The 21,966-nt window shown below is 36.2% G+C and overlaps 1 protein-coding gene across 1 annotated transcript; it reads left to right on the top strand.

Moving 5' to 3' along the window:
• The first annotated feature begins 846 nt into the window (after positions 1 to 846).
• On the top strand, positions 847 to 21,116 carry LOC123531472 (uncharacterized). Its single transcript, XM_053517805.1, has 16 exons — positions 847 to 988; positions 1,261 to 1,321; positions 3,036 to 3,129; positions 4,293 to 4,390; positions 4,681 to 4,774; positions 6,420 to 6,579; positions 6,968 to 7,236; positions 10,307 to 10,413; positions 10,849 to 10,966; positions 11,596 to 11,733; positions 13,393 to 14,253; positions 14,625 to 14,812; positions 15,914 to 16,099; positions 16,470 to 16,706; positions 19,032 to 19,126; positions 20,228 to 21,116. Exons 2-16 carry the CDS (start codon positions 1,262 to 1,264, stop codon positions 20,868 to 20,870), a joined length of 3,348 nt encoding a protein of 1,115 aa, XP_053373780.1. The 5' UTR covers positions 847 to 988; position 1,261; the 3' UTR covers positions 20,871 to 21,116.
• The last annotated feature ends 850 nt before the right edge of the window (positions 21,117 to 21,966 follow it).

Here is a 21,966-nt window from a genome sequence, read left to right on the forward strand (position 1 = left end):
GTCTAAAACATGCATTTAGAAAAATCATATTTTCGGATCTTATAATTTTAATAGATCTAATAGAACATAAACTTCCTAAACGAATCCTTAGTTCCAGACAATTCCAACACCACTCCTTCAATTTCAAAGGGGCACTGTGATTTTTCAGGGAGCTCTGCCTTTTAGGTAGCACCTAATTTCATATTATATACCTACCGACTGTTGTGTAATGTGTGTCTTTAGAGGGAAGTAATAACTACTTAAATAATAAAATAGACCGACACGAGTAGTGATTCTTATTTACCACACATTGATATTATTATTTAGCGTTATTTATATATGTTTTGAAACGTACGTCTCTCTGATCAAAACTAAACTTATTTATCTTTATGCGATAAATGCACTATTGAAATTTAATATTCAATAGCACGAAAACTAGTGAATGCGAGATTTTACCTTAAAAATCGCAATTATTAAAAGCTCTTTCGTTAGTAAAGAACAATCCCGCATCCAGGAAGAATAGCTATTATAAACGAATTAATGGCAGTCCAGACATAGTCGCATTTTTAAATTCTTTTTTGAAATGGGAGAATGTCAAACATTACAAATCAGTATTATTAAAGTGGTGATATACATGTAAAAAGTTTCGTATCTAATATATAGATCTTTTAGAATACGTAAATTCGCGTAGTTTGGATAAGAATTTTGATGTATAAACAACACATCCTGACATCAATACTTCCCTAAATCTGACATTGATTTTATCATTTAGGTGCAGTCTCTGATAACTTGGGTAGAAGTTTCATATTATAAGCCCAAAACATAACTGGGCTACAACTTCCGCTTAGTTTGGTTTAAAAATAGAATGTTAAAAATAGATATGGAAATTCCCCATGCATTCCTGTCGGGAATTTATTCTATTTTTTTTCTGAGCTCATTTTTAATTTACAAAGGGTGGCGAATAATTAATCGACGTATTCAGCATATGAGAGGACAGAGGAAAACAAAGGTAACATAATTTTCTCATTACTTTTATTGTTCATATGGTTACATGTTATTATTAAATCGAAAGTAGCTCTATAACTACATCGTAGTACGTGTACTTTATAAGTTAGAATAATCACTTTGTTTCTGCAACAGGGATAGGGTGGAGCTTAGGAAAACACCTACTTTATACATATTATGTGTACGATAATTTTAGAATAGACCGGCACTTAGCATACGCATACCAATGTATCAACTAACTAACGTTTACTTTTCTACATTTTGTTTTTGTTTCAGAATGCTTAAGGTGCTTATTTTTGTGGTTACGCTAGGAACATCCAGGAGCGGAACGATAAATGTAAGTTTAGATAAAATACAATATAAGTAGTATATGGATGTCACACAGCCAATGTCGCCACATATGAAACCGATATGATAATCATATGATTTTCATATGAGATCTTTCATATGCTAATCATAAAAAAAGAGCCGCATATGATAAGCATATGATATCGGTTTATGATTCTCATATGAAAATTATATCAGTTTCATATGGAATGACTAGCATATGAATTTCATATGGTAATCGTTTCATATGAGAATCATATGTGGCGAAATTGGCTATGTAGGTACCAAGCGGCTAGACATCTAGCCGCCGTTTTTACGAGCTGATATTTCTCCAATTTGAAAAATAACCCACAACTTTCGATTTATATGTTGTTGTTTTTTTAAATATTCAGAATTTGCCCATGATATTAATGACATTTTTACTATCTATCATCGGCAAATTCCGCGTATTTCAAAGAAGCATTAAAATCGAAAGTTGTGGTTCAAATTTGTATGTAAATGAAATAACGGTCAAATCACGTCGGCTAGTCACACTTTTGAGTATCTTTAAAACGATAGTTATGTTATACTATACGTATTGTTTGACATAAATATGAATTACGAATACCAACATATCAATAGATCAAAAATAAATCGTACAACGAATTTGGAAACTTTGTGATTTCGTTTTCTATTTTACAACATCTTTAACAAATAAGTCATTTTTATAGTAGAAAGTACTTTTAAGAATACTTTAAAATCTTAATAACTAATGATATACTTAAATATTCCATATTTAAGATATCACTAAGTACATAATTTATAATGATAGCATGAGATACATTAAGAATATCACAAAATGAATAAAAGATGTATATATATATGTTGTTGATTGATTTAACGTCGCACCGACACATGATAGGTCATATGGCGACTTTCCAGCTTTAATGGTGGAGGAAGACCGCAGGTGCCCCTCCGTGCATTATTTCATCACAAGCGGGCACCCGGGTAGAACCACCGACCTTCCGTAAGCCAGCTGGATGGCTTCCTCACATGAAGAATTCAACGCCCCGAGTGAGGCTCGAACCCACATCGATGAGGGGCAAGTGATTTGAAGTCAGCGACTTTAACCACTCGGCCACGGAGGCCCCCAATAAAAGATATATCATCATATTTATCATAAAATAGTGAATAAATGTACCACAGCGAGTGTAGACGTATTATTCGTTGTTGTTTGTTTTGTCTGGTTTCACGTCGCACCGACAAAATTTTAGGTCACATGGCGACTTTTTAGCTTTGATGGTGGAGGAAGACTCCAGGTGCCCCTCCATACGCGCACTGTTTCATCACGAGCGGGCACATGGGTAGAACCACCGAGCTTCTGTAAGCCAGCTATATAGATGGCTTCCTCACATGAGGAATTCAACGCCCCGACTCGGCCCCCGAGTGAGGCTCGAGCCCACATCGGCTAGGGGCAAGTGATTTGAAGTCACAGAAGCCATGTAGACGTATTAATCAGATAGGAAGAAGAAAATGTATCATATACGCATATACATATGTATGATAAAAACGAACTTTAATTAAACGGAACTGAGTAATTGAATCTACAATTGAAGCATGCAATTGTTTCGTGGTGTAATTGGCACATTTTGATACGTTAACTTTATTAAGTACACGTGTGCTGTAAATAATATAACTTTTACGCGTGTAGTTTTAATTGTCAGTCTTTCAATATTTTTTTCCAGCAAATTATGCCGGAAACCGTATCAGTGCTAGGCGGCAGTAGCAGAATCCAGCACCTCAGTCCTAAAGTCGACATGAAAGAAATAACAAATCATGGTAATTACTTACTCTTTACCCTCCTAAATTTCTAAAATGGACTGGTCCATCATTCAGTTTGGACAATGCCACTTCTTATTCAATGGGGTGTTCACTGACAATTTACTGACTGAATAGCGGACAGTGCAGACCAGGATAAGCCTGCACGGCCGCAAAGGGCATGAATCACTTGCCACCAGCAGGCTAAAGATTAAAATGCTGTAGTCTTTGTAGTGGAAAACAAGTAAATAATTTAGGCACAATTTGTTGAAAAGTGTTGCATGACAATATGAAGCGTGAAATCGTATTAGGAAAAAATGCGGCGTGTTCAAAGCAACTGTATCTGTCTTTTCCATTTCGGATTTGACTGTGATGTAAGTATGTACAAGAATTTACAATAAACTTAAAGAATATTTTTCTTCAGCTAACACAAGTTTTTTTTTTCATTGTAAAAGCTATACACTCATCTGAACCACTCTCAAGTTGGCTTCCTAAAAATTGTTTCTTAAACATATGATAACAGCGTTTAACCCTTACCCTACTAAATTTCCATAATGGGCCTTTCAGTTTGCACAGTACCATTGACCGTTAAAAGGGGTCCATACCAAAAAAGATACTGATTGAATGACATTGCATATCATGATCAAACTGCACGGATGTGCAGGTTGATCAAGATCTACTCTGGTCGCAAATGCAGAATCAATCGTGTCCAGCATGACAAGGGTTGATCAAAAGAAACGATTTGGCGGAAACTTGTGTGTACTCAAGGAAAATGTCTTGATATACACTTGAAAAGATATTGTTAAATATCCAAAGAAGTTCTTTATAATTATGACCTTTACGTAATTGTTTAACTCGGTAATAGGCTATTTTAACATATTAGTTAACAAGTTGATGCATGTTCAAATACTTGACTATCTAGAGTCTAAACTGAAACTCGACAGGAAGTTTATCTAGGAAATACCAGCTATCATACAATTGATATAAAAACCGTGTCCTTCGCTACAACAATAACCAGTTATAATTTGTCTCTTAAACCTTTTCACGCTACATTCACAAAAGAGTAGCTACGAGTGTCTATACAATTCTCGCAAATATTCGACTAGATAATATGTTGTAAATGAAGTATATACGAACCATACACTAATTGTCTTGTATAATGATAAAAAAAAATGTTGTTTTAGAAAACCGTACAGAAGAAAAGCAGATGACGCGTCACACGTCAAGGAAGACTGCCCAAGCCTTAGAGAGACGATACCTGAAGCGCTGCAGAAATTCGAATGTATTTCATCTTTTATTGTTCCTTTTTAGATTTTAATAAAGCATATTTTCATGTTGATAAATATAAGTAATAATGGAAAAAATATTATATTGGATATTTTAAAATTTAAATCGGCGAATATCCAGTCTGATCCTTTCATCCCGGAAACAGGCTTGCTTTAAACAAATGTCAAGATTTGCACAGGTAAAGTCGATCACTTTAAATTGATTATGAAAACATGTAAACGCGATGATATTCTTTACATTAAAATGTAAAACCAATGTAAAGTAATACTGTATATGATTTTTCAGACTGAAGAATGCGACCACTTACTCACTGACCTAGTACAGGCGCATGCTGGCACAATGAAGTCCTTTCGGAACAAAGTCATCCGTATAGATTTCCGTATGTACGAACTTGCATCCTAGCGGGAAAGTTAACTGTTCTGAATTTAATTGAGCCGCGCCGTGGGAAAACCGACATAGTGGGTTTGCGACCAGCATGGATCCAGACGAGTCTGCGCATCCGCGAAGTCTGGTCAGGATCCATGCTGTTCGCTAACGGTTTCTCTAATTGCTATAGGCTTTGAAAGTGAACAGCATGGATCCTGACCAGACTGCGCGAATGCGCAGGCTGGTCTGGATCCATGCTGGTCGCAAACCCACTATGTTGGTTTTCTCATGGTGCGGCTCAATTATATCCCTTAATGTAGATTATGTCTGTATATTCAGTGTATCCTCGAGATCCAATTAACTTTCAGAGGGAGAAAATGTAGCTTCTCTGGTCCCAATCAGTTAAAAAAGACTAAAATGTCACTACTGATTTGTGAGACATGAAAACAGAGATTTAAGTATAAATGCACATGTTGAACCAGTACGAGTGTGTAGTACAATTCGGGTGTTTATATAAAGCGGCATCGAAACTAATCTGATTAAGGTCGCTTACTTCAAATCACTTTACCCTCACCAATGTGGGTTCGAGTCTCACTCGGGGCGTTAACTTCATGTGAGGAAGCCATCCAGCTTGCTTACGGAAGGTCGATGGTTCGCTCGTGATGAAATAATGCACGGAGGGGCACCTGGGGTCTTCCTCCCCATCAGAGCTGGAAAGTCACCATATAACCTGGGGGTGGGGGGGGGGGGGTGCGCATTTGTCTGGTCGCGTGATGGCACTTGGCATGGGTACAGAGGTCTAAATTAAAGTTGTTTTTTGTTTAGATTTCATTGGGGCGTATTTTGGATAGTTTGGTAGAAGAAATATGGGAGAGAAGGTTGTGCTTTGTGAAATGAAAGTCAATTTAACATGAGTAGTACTGGCAGGTCACAGCAGTTTGACTGATTTTGATTTGAATTTACAGTAAACAAATTTGACTAGAGAAATCACTCTACTCTTAGAATATACAGAACGCTTACTTTTCTCTTCATTTTAAATCATTTGTATCATAACTCTTTAAAATGAGGTAAGGATTTGTGTTCTGAAATGCGTCTAACTATGTTTGGCAACTCTTTGAAAAATGTCAGTTTGATATAGAATATATAAGGAATATTGTGTAGGCTATAGTACCATAGCTTATTATGAAATACATAAATGTGCCATATAATTCTATCCACATTAACTTTATTCAAGTGGGAGCGATGAAGTGTGTTATACTGCATTACAGAACGATTGTTGATACATCTTTATTGGCATTTCAATAAAACCATCATTTTTATATAATTTAAATCACACACATTTCAATAAAATAATCTCGGTTGCCTGGAGAACACGCCATCGAGCGTTTGCGTTAATAAAGGTGCCATGAAACTTACGTGTCCTGAGAAATAAAATGTTGGACCAGTCAGTCCGAAACAAGAGGCTCATTGCACGCTAATTATAGACTTGTCAAATAATCTACAAGCTGGTATAGTTACACACGTGCTGGGATGGCCATCTGTTATGCCCTGTTCGTTGTAACCTGTTGAAGGCTTGCTAAAACTATATCCTGAAATTGTCATATATGATCCTTAATATTTTATTAAACATTCGATCACAAGTCTTTTATAATTTTCAGGCTATTGTCTTGATGGCTTCAAAGTTGTGCATTTTGATACGAAAACTCAGATATGTTGCGATGGGTTATTTAACAAAACATCCGGGCATGAGGAGTGTTGTAAAGGGGAGATAATCGATAATACACAACAATTCTGCTGTAATGAACAAGTACAAAATAGGTATGCTCACAGACGGAGAATTATCTACATTGTATTCTCTGTTTCTTAACACAATTAAAATATTGCTAGTAAACACAAACCCAAAACTGGGTAGAGGTATTAGTAGAGTTTCTTCTGAATTTAACTATAGCTCATAAAGTTCTTTCCTGTCCTAGTTCTGAGCTATTCACTATTGAAGTAAAAATACATGTACGGCTAAATTACTGACCAGTATAGTTACACAGTTGAAAATTAGTAAATTGATCATTGTGTATTATAATTATTATTAAAAGACATTGAAATTTTGAAAAATCTGACATAAACATACTGTAGTAAAATTGAAATAAACGGACGGAATAGCAAAATGCCGAGATGCTTTAAGGAATTAGAAAATAAGATTTATTTCCAGAACGGAATTCTCTAAATGTTGCGGCACCTTTACCTACGATGAAAGGACACATACCTGTTGTAACGGACACCTGCATTCAAAGTTGGACGGCTCGTCATGCTGCGGAAGTAATGTATATAACGCAGAGACGGAAATCTGCTGTTATGACAGGTACAAATTCAATCGGAGTGAGGGAGATGCTTGTTGCGGAAAGAGCGTCTACAACACATTGACACACACCTGTTGTGAGAATAATATTCAAACCGCATACGGAAAGAAAAACCGCAAAGGTAAACTTACTGTGTGTTATATTTCATCCACAAATGGAAAATAGCCAAACTGATTTTATTTGCGGTGTTTTGTGGTATCTTAATCAGTTATTTTTAATGGAACAGGTTTAGTACACTTATTTCATTTATAAATTTCTAAAACGACCAAAATCGTCCAGTATTAGCGGATGTTGGAACAGCGAACGTAGCAGCATCGCATTAGTACTTCTGCTTTGTGTAGTTCACTGCGTTCCTTCGCGGAATGATATTGCGCTCCTAATGTCGCGCTGTATGTCCGCTACAGAACTCGCAACAAAAGCTATTGTTTTAACTTTCAGAACATAGCGATAACTATGCAATGATTTTCAGCCTCCCAGTTGCAGAAGAAGGTCTTTATGGGATACATTTCAGACACTAGAAAGTCCAGCATGTGTAATCATTAGAAATGTTTTGCAGATATTTTAGTTCCTGGTATGAAATAAGTTCACACTGGCAAGGCTGGAGCTACCAGTGTTCAGGAGCAAGATATTTTACCTCTGGACCATGGATTCCTACGTTGATATCTATAGTTGTTTACGTCAAATATTTATGTATGTGAAATTTTGAAGAAACAGTCTGATGTTCCCGTCAAGTAACTTTTTGTATTCAGAGATATTTAGAATAGTTTAGTCTTCTACTTCTGACTTAACATTATTGTTTTATAGATATTTTAGAAATGTTTAGTCCTACTCACCCTAAGTAATGCATTGTGTTGTATTGGAATGTTGTAACAATACTTTATTCCGCCTCCATACCCTCGAGTAACGTTATTGTGTTGTATTGGAATGTTGTAACAATACTTTATTCCTCCTCCTTACCCCCCAGTAACTTTGTTGTGTTGTATTGGAATGTTGTAACAATGCTTTATTCCTCCTTTTTACCCTCGAGTGACGTTATTGTGTTGTATGGGAATGTTGTAACAATGCTTTATTCTTCCTCCTTACCCTCGGGTGACGTTATTGTGTTGTATTGGAATGTTGTAACAATGCTTTATTCTTCCTCCTTACCCTCGGGTGACGTTATTGTGTTGTATTGGAATGTTGTAACAATGCTTTATTCTGCCTCCTTACCCTTGAATAACGTTATTTTGTTGTATGGGAATGTTGTAACAATGCTTTTTTCTTCCTCCTTACCCTCGAGTGACGTTATTATGTTGTATGGTAATGTTGTAACAATGCTTTATTCTTCCTCCTTACCCTCGAGTGACGTTATTTTGTTGTATGGGAATGTTGTAACAATGCTTTATTTTCCTCCTTACCCTCGAGTGACGTTATTTGTTGTATGGGATTATGTTTGTAATAATGCTTTATTCTTCCTCCTTACCCTCGGTGACGTTATTGTGTTGTATTGGAATGTTGTAACAATGCTTTATTCTTCCTCCTTACCCTCGAGTGACGTTATTGTGTTGTATGGGAATGTTGTAACAATGCTTTATTCTTCCTCCTTACCCTCGAGTGACGTTATTGTGTTGTATGGGAATGTTGTAACAATGCTTTATTCTGCCTCCTTACCCTCGAGTGACGTTATTGTGTTGTATGGGAATGTTGTAACAATGCTTTATTCCTCCTCCCTACCTTCGGGTGACGTTATTGTGTTGTATGGGAATGTTGTAACAATGCTTTATTCTTCCTCCTTACCCTCGGGTGACGTTATTGTGTTGTATTGGAATGTTGTAACAATGCTTTATTCTTCCTCCTTACCCTCGGGTGACGTTATTGTGTTGTATTGGAATGTTGTAACAATGCTTTATTCTTCCTCCTTACCCTTGAATAACGTTATTGTGTTGTATTGGAATGTTGTAACAATGCTTTATTCTTCCTCTTTACCCTTGAATAACGTTATTGTGTTGTATTGGAATGTTGTAACAATGCTTTATTCATCCTCCTTACCCTCAAGTGACGTTATTTTATTGTATTGGAATGTTGAAACAATGCTTTATTCTTCCTTACCCTTCAGTGACGTTATTTTATTTTATGGGAATGTTGTAACAATGCTTTATTCTTCCTTACCCTGGAGTAATATTGGAATGTTGTAACAATGTTTTATTCTTCCTTACCCATGGGTAACGTTATTGTGTTATACTGGAATGTTGTAACAATACTTTATTCTTCCTTACCCTCGAGTGACGTTATTTTATTTTATGGGAATGTTGTAACAATGCTTTATTCTTCCTTACCCTGGAGTAACGTTATTGTGCTGTATTGGAATGTTGTAACAATGTTTTATTCTTCCTTACCCATGGGTAACGTTATTGTGTTATACTGGAATGTTGTAACAATACTTTATTCTTCCTTACCCTCGAGTGACGTTATTTTATTTTATGGGAATGTTGTAACAATGCTTTATTCTTCCTTACCCTAGAGTAACGTTATTGTGTTGTATTGGAATGTTGTAACAATGCTTTATTCTTCCTTACCCTTGAGTGACGTTATTGTGTTGTATTGGAATGTTGTAACAATGCTTTATTCTTCCTTACCCTTGAGTGACGTTATTGTGTTGTATTGGAATGTTGTAACAATGCTTTATTCTTCCTTACCCTTGAGTGACGTTATTTTGTTGTAATGGAATGTTGTAACAATGCTTTATTCTTCCTTACCCTTGAGTGACGTTATTTTGTTGTAATGGAATGTTGTAACAATGCTTTATTCTTCCTTACCATTGAGTGACGTTATTGTGTTATATTGGAATGTTATAACACTACTTATTCTTCCTTACCCTTGAGTAGCGTTAGTGTGTTGTACTGGAATGTTGTAACAATACTTTATTCACCCTCCTTACCCTCGACTGACGTTATTTAATGAATAATTTACAGCAAAAGAGTGCTTTAACACTATTTATGCACGATGGGCGGTTATACGTTGGGCGTAATAAATGCACGATGGCGCAGCCCGAGTGAAATTATTTGTACGACGTATTACCACCCGAGTTAACGTGGCGCCATTCTAGCGTAAGAGTGTTTTAACAGAGACAAGCTTATTAGAATGTGTTATTTTGGAGTGTTGTAACAATGCTTTATTCCTCCTTACCCTCGAGTTACATTACTTTGTTTCAGGTGAATGTTGCAAAGATACGAGCTTTCATATGGACTGTTACAAGTGTGTGAATGATACTGTTCTCCCTGTTTTCAACGAATCCTTAGGAATATGTTGCGATGGACGGGTAAGGCTCTACGTCACAAAAGCACAAACGATCCTGATTTAAAAACACGAAATATATATTTGTAAAAGAATCTGCATAAATTTGATTTTGAAAGTCTGTCTGTTTTCAGTCTGTCAAGACGGGGACTATCACTTACTTATTATCAATGTTATTTTTTATTCGTTGTAGCAAATCTCTCTTTTAAACTTAAAAAATGTCGAGACAGAGAGTGTTTGTGTTATTACGAATTGTATACAGTACAAAAACAACTGTCTCAAAATAGTTAAAACAAATGACCAAGTTCTTCCAACATTGTTAGTTTCTGCGACCAAGTCGGCCGAACTTACTCTTTACCAATCAAACTTAAGTCTGATAGTTCGAAGTTCAAAACACCCTCACATTGAACAGCCCGTCACATTATCAGCCATGTATATACTAGTAGTTATTGCGTTTCAGGTCAGATCTAAGAAATATGGAAATAACACCGGCTGTTGTGGACGGCGAGTTATGGATAACGAAAAACACGACTGCCTGAACAAAGAGATAACAAATAAATCTATTACGACACAAACAGGTTAGACATTTTTTCAATAATTATATCACGACTCAGATAAATTGCTGGCAAATAGCTCGTGATATTGACCGTTCTATATTTCAATTTTCTTGGCTAAAATTTAAAAAAAGAAAAGAAAAAAGTACGTAAGTTTATTTCTGATGATATGTGATAAGACAATGAATGGCTTGCCGGTTAGTAAGTGTACATTTTGGCGACATAAATTTCAGTCACCACTTACTAGAAGATATTGTGTGACACATAGTGGTAATATGGAAGTAGGGGATACTTGACGCTAGTAGTCTAGATTCTATGATTTATACTTATAACAGTATTATTGTGTATTTCTCACCTATTAGACAGAGTTATCTGAATAAAATGTTTCCTCACACTCGTTATCAAATACTGGTAAACAAACTACTTTATTTTATATTTGGACAAAATAACATCATGTAGGATTTCCGTATATAAAGTTCCTTAGATGTTAAACATTCAATTTACGCTTATAAAAATTGCAAAAGAAGTAGTTCCAGCTTGAGTACTTATACATTGATAAGGTGAAACCGAGGCTCCTTTACTGAAACAGTATGCTTGCATATTCTGAGTCTTTTCACTATTTATATGATGTTATATTCACGTTTATATTACAGCTCTGCTTAATGTTTCTGAAGAGACAAAAGCGGATGGTAATGACGACAATAATGATGATTTATCAACCATGGTTGAAAGTGATATTGACAATAATCAAAAATCTAACAGCCAAATCGTCGTAACTATAATCCCTCCAGGTATGTTGTAACAGGATGCCTTTTATTTGCACTGTCCTGTGTCTTTGGAACATGGTTGGGGAAAAGAGTGAGATAAGGTGCAGCATAAACCAGTTTAAGCTCCCCAGTGGTGTTTTTGCCACTGACCGTTCCAAATTGGAGTTCCGCTGCGTTCCTTTTTTTGTTCGTTTTGTCCTCTTGTGTTTGCTTTGTATGCGAGTGTGTGTGTACGTTAGTCTTGTGCACGTCCGCGAATTGGGTTGCTGGCTGTTGGGGAGGTTGCGTTTTTGGAACGTGACTTTCCCTGTTGGATATTTATCCTTGTGTCCTTGTTATTTTAATATATGGTCTATGTACACTACAGCTTGATCAACCTTTTCCGTAACAAGGTGTTTTCTTGATTTCTCTTTAACCCTTATCCAGCTAAATTTCTATAATGAACTTGTCCATCTTTAAATTTGGACAGTGCCATTAACTGTTAAAAAGGGTGCTTACCAAAAAGATACTGACTGAATGGCGAACAGTGTCGTGTCCAGCATGATAAGGGTTAAACGTCATCCGAAAGATCTTGAAACCTTTTGAATTATCAAAATATCTTGATTACTTAATAAGTAATGAAAAAAACAATTTTCCTTATCCTTGACTTAGTGAAAAACACACATATAAAGTGCTTAAAATTTTGTGTTGCATTTACGTTCAAAATATTTGACCAAGAGTACTGAAACCATGTAGGAATATTATACAGCATGTGTAGTTGTGCAGCTTGGGTTTTGTTTGGAATTTCTGTCGGATAGACCGTAAATATGGCTCTTGGTTTAGTAAAAACTATGTCTTAGTATATAGCTTAATTCATGTCAAGGTAAAATTTGTATTTTACTTTCTTATATTTTGTATGATTACTAAGTATTAATTAAATTAGCACTTTGTAAATGTTACTTGTTAATTTATGTATGTCGTGGAATTTATTCATAGGTTACAACACACTAAATAGCTGTTCTTCTTTATCCTATATAAAATAGACATATTTCCAATGGCCGCAGCACACATCTGGGCCCATTTTAAATGTCTGTACCTTACATTTCTTGAAGAATATTGTCAGTGCTGAATAAAAATAAAAAGAAAAGTTGGGGTCATGTTTGATGCAAGAAAAATATTTCAGTCAAACTGCAAAATCAGCTTAAAAATGAGACCCTAAATTGTAGTGGTCGTGTATGATCTAAGTTTCCATGACATATTCTGTCATGTTATTATTTCATTATGAAAATGCTACCTACATGTCAAGCATAGATCTGTCATGTGATTTTAGCAAAAAATGCAAAGAAAATAAGGAAAATAGTCCACAGAGCAAAAAAAAAAACAAACAAACTGAGGACTATTTGAATCCGCCATTATGCGATACCATTTTTTTCTACCATTTTTCAGTTTAGTGTCTGTATGCCTTCATATGCGATAGTTGACCCGTAATGACATTCGGCAATTCCCGTTCGTTTACGTATTCTGTGTATGCAATTTCGGCATTCTTCGGTTGTTTTTGAAAATTAATTTTCTGTTATAGCCGAAGGATGCCGAAATCACAGACGGAGTTTACGTAATCGCACGGAAATTGCCGATTGTAGTTACGAAACTTTAATCGTGTTTTATTTATGTCAAATAGGATATTATTGTTTATATTTATTTCAGCGTCAGTTGGTGTGAGCATCGTAGCTGTCCTAGGATTTATTTGTATGTGTTACAAGAAAAAACGTTGTTCTGGCAAACCGAAGTTAAATAATAGAGCAGAGTATGCACCGGTACAACGAGACAATAACCAACCTGAAGCATCAGTACTTGATACTGATCGGAATATGCCATATACTCGGAGCATCAGAATAAATAATGACATGACAAACATATTTATCCCTGAAAATAGTAGACCCGCAGTTGACACGATTAACAGATTTTCCGCTGAAAATAGTAGTCCCACAGTTCAAATATCAGTTGATGATGATCTTCCAAATGAAACACGAACACTTCTTGAAAAAGATATCATTTCGAACATTGCTAAGTCTAATAAAATCCCCAACGAAAATGTGCTGAGTAATCATTTTAAGGACACGTTCACGCAGACATCTCCAGAAAAAGAGTCCAATCGCAGAACGATTTTTGGAAAACCATTTGAGCATAATTTTCTTCTCGGAATGTCAAATGCGACGGCTCAAATGCCCAACTCTGATGTTAAAATGACTTTACCTCAAAGTATACTGAGACATAACCAAGTGGAAGTGAACTGCACAAGTTTTGATACACTATCGCCGTTACGGAGGAAGCTGGGACTAAACGATGATGAGAGAATTGCCTCCCCTGTAGCAGAATACGCACTGACGGGGTATGGACTTCTTCCAGATTACGCCGTTGTCATAATTCCATTCATTGGCTCACCGGCTGATCTGAAAGTTCGGAAGTTTCAGTCGGATGAAGGACTGAATACGGTCGTTAAGTCGATAGATGTACCACGACAAGGGAAGATGAATGAGGATGTCGACGTATTTTACATTCTTAAAGGTACCGAGTTACAATTTCTCGCAAAGATTCTCAAACAGACTTGTCTCACTTTGAAAAAGTTATAAATTTGGCTTCCTGGTAACAATATTGTTTCCGACGCCAGCTCATCCGAGTTGTTTTCTGTAAAATCTTGCATACATTCATTGATCCAGTATTGCTACTCTTTACCATATTAGCCTTTCACTTTCAAAAGACGAGAGAAATTAATGAAATGCATTTTCATTTCTCTTTTCTAAGTGATGTAATGTTTTGTTGATGCCTAATTACTTTGGGCAGTTTATATTCTATATATGTCGTTTTCATGCTTTGAATTATATTTTAAAGATGAATGTCCAGTCCTAATTGAATATTTCGCAAATATCTATTTGTAGATTCCTTTGTGTATGTATACACGAAATCCTTTTCTGGGTTTTATTGCACAACCTGCAGACACCGGCCATTGCGACTGAGAAGTTTCTTGTTTGGTTCGTACAAGCGCTTCACAAATCCTCTGCGACATGAAGTGCGTGTTATGATCTACATTGCAGATGAGCTGATGAAGTTTGCAGATTATAGAGAGGTATTGTGTATTTACATTAAAGAGAGATACTTGCATTGAGGTATTTACAGTGTAATGAGATGTTTTCATTGAGGTATTTACAGTATAATAAGATGTTTTTATTGAAGTATTTACAGTATAGAGAGATATTTACATGATAGAGAGATATTTGCATTGTATTTATCTTATAGAGAGATATTTGCATTGAGATATTTACATTAAAGAGAGATATTTGCATTGTATTTATCTTATAGAGAGATATTTGCATTGAGATATTTACATTATAGAGAGATATTTGCATTGTATTTATCTTATAGAGAGATATTTGCATTGAGGTATTTACATTATTCACTTTGAGGAATGTTAATGTAGAGAGCTTTTTACACAGAAGTATTTACATAAGCTTATTTACATTATAGTGAGGTATTTATACTAATGTATTCACATCGAGTTATTTACATTTTAGACAGATATTTGCATTGAGGTATTTGTGTTAGAAAAGTATTTACTTCGAGGAATTTACATAGATATTTACATTGTATATATACTGAGGTATTTACATTGAGATGCTTGCATTATGGTGTGGTTTTTACATCGTGTTATCTACATTATAAAGATGTATTTACATTGAGAATTCACACATTAAAGTTTTTACTAATCATGAAATAAACAAACGTGTTTGTAAACATGGACGGTTCCAAACTGAAGGGGATCCATGCTCAAAATAATGACAAAATACAATACATATCGTATGTCCGTAGCCCTGACCAACCTATAAACGGGCCAGTTTAATTTATAAGTACAACAACACGGTTGACCCATTTAAACGAGGAGAACATAATACAGGGGTATTTACATTTTTTCGTGGTGATTATTTAGAGAAGGAATATTATTCACAGGACGAGCGCTTGACTTTTGCTTTGATTGTATGTATAATATCTGAATTTCAAAGGAAACACTACAAACTTAAAAATAGGGCATACTCTTTTGCAACTGGAAATATTGGTACGTATCTTGAATGCAACTGATTGGCATAAACATGTTGTCTACTTATTTGTGACCAAAACGCTTTTGAAACTTCATATTATCTCATGTTTGGACATGTTTTGTATATTTTATTAGAGAATGTTTACAAATGAAAGCGCTGAGGGAAGGGTGCTGAAGAAAGAAATGCTGCTAAAGTTACCTGTAGTACTTAAAGAAGATGACGTCATACAATTTTCTATAACACCTACGGAAAGTCATTGCACACAGTGGATACACAAATTGTATCCAGGAGATACGAACCCGATTTATGACGAAAACCAGGTACTTGTATTTTCATTGTTCGATATAATTGTTCTATTTAACCGTTACTGATTCCTAATAGCTCTACAATATAAAGTAGTTTTAATGTAGTTCTTTCGGTAAAATTACTTTTTATCACAACTTTACCCCGTTATTTAGCTATTTCGTCTTCAACTTAGTGTCTATATTTTAAATTTGTCCTGAAAATCTGCTAGATTGCACTTTGAAAATAATTATTTCTTACATAAGAATATTAAAATATGGATGAGACACCGGGACAAAATTATAAAGAAGTTTCATATGTCATAAAACAGCTGCTATTTAATTTTGAAGTAATCTGCTATCTAGTTAATTCATCTCCAGTAAATGTTTGTTTTCTACAATATTTCAGACGGTCGAGCTTTACCACATCGCAGAAAAATGTAAAAATTGTAATTCTTGCCACTTACCCGAGCATGATATACCACACGCCATAGAATGGTTTATGACAAACGCTGAAGGTGTAATTCCCAATTACACTTTCCAATGCATTGTTGATATTGATGTCCAAACCAGGGATGGAACGACACCAAACCGTATCGTTATTGACGAGTTACAGCTAAGACAGGAAGACAGGTACCCGATTGAGGTATGATCAAGAAGTTCTATGTCCCACTGTTATGTTAATCATTATGCAATCACCACCAATTGTAATTGTTGCCTGTCTGTCATTTCATAGTCATCTTCGAACACTGCGCTATATAATGGCCGCATTGGCGCTAAAATAATTTCTCGTAATCGTCACTATTTTACGCCCTCCTTCGAAGAATGAGGGTTATATTGTTTTGCAGATGTCGGTCGGTCTGTCGGTATGTAGACCAATCCGTTTCCGGATGATAATTCAAGAACGCTTGGGCCCAGGATCATGAAAGTTTATAAGGAAGTTGGTCATAACCAGCAGATAACCCCTATTGATTTTGAGATCAGTAGATCAAAGGTCAAGGTCACAGTGACCCGGAATAGATAAACGAACTCAAGAATGCTTCGGCCTAGGATCATGAAAGTTGATAGGGACATAAGTTATGAGCAGCAGATGACCCCTATAGATTTTGAGGTCAGTAGGTAAAAGGTCAAGGTCACAGTGACCCGGAACATTTAAATGATTTCAGGATGTTAACTCAAGAACGCTTGGGCCTAGGATCACGAAAGGTGATAGGGAGGTTTATCATGACCACAGATGACCCTTATAGATTTGAGGTCTGTAGTTTAAAGGTCAAGGTCACAATGACCCGGAACATTTAAAACGTTTCTTGACAAAAACTTGAGAATGCTTTGGCCTAGGATCGTGAAAGTTGATAGGGAGGTTGATCATGATCAGCAGATGACCCCTATTGATTTAGAGGTCAGTAGGTCAAAGGTCAAGGTCACAGTGACCCGGAACAGTTAAACGGTTTCCAGACGATAACTCAAGAACACTTGGGCCTAGGATCATGAAAATTGATAGGGAGGTTAGTCATGAACAGTTAAACCATTTTCAGATAATAACTTGAGAATGCTTGGGCCTATTTTTTTGGATTTAACGTCGCACCGACACATGAGAGGTCATATGGCGACTTTCCAGCTTTGATGGTGGTGGAAGACCCCAGGTGCCCCTCCGTGCATGATTTCATCACGAGCGGGCACCTGAGTAGAACCACCGACCTTCCGTAAGCCAGCTGGATGGCTTCCTCACATGAAGAATTCAACGCCTCGAGTGAGGCTCGAACCCACATCGATGAGGGGCAAGTGATTTGAAGTCAGCGACCTTAACCACTCGGCCACGGAGGCCCCTGCTTGGGCCTAGGATCGTGAAAGTTGATAGGGAGGTTAATCATGACCAGGAGATGACCTCTATTGATTTGGACGTCAATAGGGCAAAGGTCAAGGTCACATTGACCCAGAACATTAGAACTTTTGTGTACAGTGACCAAATAATTTCTGTTCCTTGTGCAATTAATGAATGCATCAAGGGGGGCATTTTGTGTCTACGAGCTCTTGTTTCAATATGTTCTTTATTTTATGCAACTGTGTCTTTATGGCATAGCCCATTTTTGTCAGTAATCAGATGTTTAGACCGTAAAATCTATGAGATCTGTTGGAAGCTAAAACGCAACTAGGCAGATACTTTTGGGGTTGCTAATGTTGCTTAATATAGACCTCATGGTACTCCACTTTACCATATAATCATGGTACTCCACTTTACCATATAATCATGGTACACCACTTTACCTTACCATATAATCATGGTACTCCACTTTACCATATAATCATGGTACACCACTTTACCATATAATCATGGTACTCACTTACCATGTATTCACTTTACCATATAATCATGGTACTCCACTGTACCATATAATCATGGTACTCCATTTACCATTATCATGGTACTCCACTGTACATATAATCATGGTACCCACTTTACCATATAATCATGGTACTCACTTTACCATGTATTCCACTTTACCATATAATCATGGTACTCCACTGTACCATATAATCATGGTACTCCACTTTACCATATAATCATGGTACTCCACTGTACCATATAATCATGGTACTCCACTTTACCATATAATCATGGTACTCCACTTTACCATATAATCATGGTACTCCACTGCACCATATAATCATGGTACTCCACTTTACCATATAATCATGGTACTCCACTTTACCATATAATCATGGTACTCCACTTTACCGTATAATCATGTTATTTCCTGACAGCATCTGCGCCAAGAGTCTGCTATCTTGCATATCTTACCAAACTGTTATTTAGACATGAAGATTTGAAGCCGAGTATTCATTTTTCCATGTAAACACTACCAAGTGGTGAAGTCTATTGTTTTCAACTTGTTTCATTTAGTCGTAGTCATCCATCTGTAAAACATTTGTTGCTGCAATAATTACATTGCTGTATCTTTTATATATCCAGGAAAGCTTCAATGCGAGAAATGTCCAAGGACTGAAAGAGTATCTGTCCGGAGGACTATCTCCAGAGAAAAGGAATGCGATCTTAGGATCCTTACAGTATGTACATGCTGTTTCACCATATACAAATAGAATATAATTTATACCGTTTAGCATTTGCTCAAATATAGACAGATAGTCGTAAACTGTATATGAGAGCAATACTATGTCCACAGTCAGTTTGATCTTGCCTGTGACATTCTGTAACAATCTTATGAAATGTGAAGTAATATCTAAAAATATATTAGGGGGTTCTTCTTGGCCGAGCGGATAAGGTCGCTTAGTTTGAATCGCTTGTCCTCAGCGCTGTGTTGTAAAATTCTTTCATGTTAGGGACAGAGGAAGACGCATAGCTGGCTTGCGAAAGGTCAGAGGTTCGACCCAATGTACCTAACTGTGCCAAAATTATTGCTCGGGGGAGGGGGTGGCACCTGGGGTCCTACATCTCCACGAAAAGCTGGAAAGTCGCCATATGACCTATAATTTTTGTAGGTGTGACGTTAAATCAGACAAAAACAAAACAACAAATAAATGATTTACATATCATGAAAGATTATTTTTGTAATAATAATACTTAAAGATAAGATAAGTATTCTATACTTGACAGAAGTTAAAAAGATCAGCTGGACAAGGAAAGTTTCATTGGAAAACAATTACTTTGTTAGATATGTTAAAAGATCTATAAGGAAATAAACCACTGGGATATTCTTTGGGTTTCGCTAATTCTAAATCGAATACTTCACGAACATATATTTCTTTGTTTTCTTGATTGTTATGTGAATTATTCTTCCGGCCATATGAAACTTTTTCTTACTTCCTGTCATAATTGTTCTGAATTTTGACACAACTACATGTATAACTTACAAATGTTAAAAGGAATCAAGTTTGAAACTTTCTTTGGAAAACAATTACTTCGTTAAGTAATGTTGAAAGAGCTATAAGGAAGTAAACCACTAAGATGTTCTTTGAATTTCACTTCTTCTACATCGATTCTTCATGAACATACATTTCTTTGTGCTTTTATTTTATTGTTTTGTCAATTACCCTTCCATCCCCTAATACTAACGCTATATGAAACTTTATTACTTCCTGTCATAATAATTGTTCTGAAATTTAACACAATTTCAACTTATAGCACTAGTTATTTAATTTGTTTTTCAGATTAAAGTACAGCTGCACTGGATCGACTGTAGAGGAAGTATTTTTCAAACTTCAAGAAAAGCTTACTCCAAAATATCTCCTAGAAGCAGTGGCATGTGTACTGAAAGAGAAACACATGTTTGAAGAGTTAGATTTTCTGCAACATTCTGGGTACCTGCCACTAAATCTGGTATCCACTGATGTACAGCCAGTATGCGATGACCGTCACCATGTTGACAGAGAAGCAACACTTGTTAACCAGAACGCAACAACATTGCCTGAAAGTAATGCAAATAGATTTGAATCTGAAGGGCCGGTGCGCCACGAAGAAAATGAGAATGTGGCGCCAAGTAGACCGAACAAAACTCTTAAAGAAAACGAATCTCCTAATCTCACTACAAATACATCTGATAAAACGTTAATGTCTGGTGGAGTTGTACGACCAGAATTAAGCCGAACGCTTCGGGTGACGAGTTTTTCAAAGAGTATGAGCGATATTACCCTGACAAGAGCAGCACCGTTGCCCGAGGTCAGGGGTGAACTCAGCACACGTGCACGGGATAGTAAATCCAAGCCGGAATCTCAGAGCTTGCCTGTACAGGAACATGCATCAATGGACGACACGGATTTGAAGACATGCCACATAAAGAAGTGCACTGACTGAAACAAACGTGTGTTATAAACAATTTTTATCAGTTCCACAGCAAAAAAGGCGTACCGTTTTTATTATTTCATTTTATCATATGAAATCTATTTAGCATTATTAGCATATAATGATATTGACAAAGACAATTAAACTATGATTCTTATTCATTTTAATTCGTATTGTAAAAATGAATAGAATGAAGAACATGGATGATAAAAACTTTCAGGAAATATAGAAGGAGTGATTTGTACAGCTTATGCAAAATAGTTTTGTTTGTTTTGTTTTGTGTTGGGTTAAACGCCGTTTATAAACAGTATTTCCGTTATGTAACGGCGGGCAGTTAACCTAACCAGTGTTCCTGGATTCTGTACCAGTACAAACCTATTCTCCACAAGTAACTGCCAACTTCCTCACATGGATCAGAGGCGGAGGAGGAATGATTTCAGACACAATGCCTTTTATCAAATCGTCACGAAGGACATATGGCCCGCCCGAGGATCGAACTCGCGACCCCGCGATCCTCAGATCAGCGCTCTCCCTACTGAGCTAAGCGGGCGGGTCAAAATGAGGTTTAGTCATAAACAAAAAAGGGTGAAAATGCATCAGGCAGAGCCACATCCCAAGAACGCATCTCCCTCCAATTGCAACCCTATAGCAGTACGTGTTTGTATGGATGTGTACATGATTTATGTATACACGTAAACTCTTGCAACATACAGAACACGGTAGGGCCTCCGAATGGTCAGTATAAAAACAATAGGGAGTTTCAAACGGTTAATGGGGCACAATCTATAGTAACACATTTTAAGCTCAGTGAACTTATATATTAGTTTAATACTATGTCTTGACCAGATTGGGTTTGCCCTATGTTATTAAAAAAAAAGTCTTAGTGTAGCGTTATGTACTAAAATCCGGATATTAATTCAATTTTAGATCTGGCGATGCTAAAGAAGTAGACCATCGTTCAATAAAACTTGAAAAATCGAATTAATGTTGTCTATTTACAGAACTGAGACTTTTTTAAAAAAAGGAAAACATTGTAAGCAATCAAAAACTAAAAACTAAAGCTTAACCTAAGTCGGGATAAATGCGCATCAAAGGGGTGATAATGTCA

Source organism: Mercenaria mercenaria, chromosome 11 (genome assembly GCF_021730395.1).
Source record: "Mercenaria mercenaria strain notata chromosome 11, MADL_Memer_1, whole genome shotgun sequence".
NCBI lineage: Eukaryota > Metazoa > Mollusca > Bivalvia > Venerida > Veneridae > Mercenaria > Mercenaria mercenaria.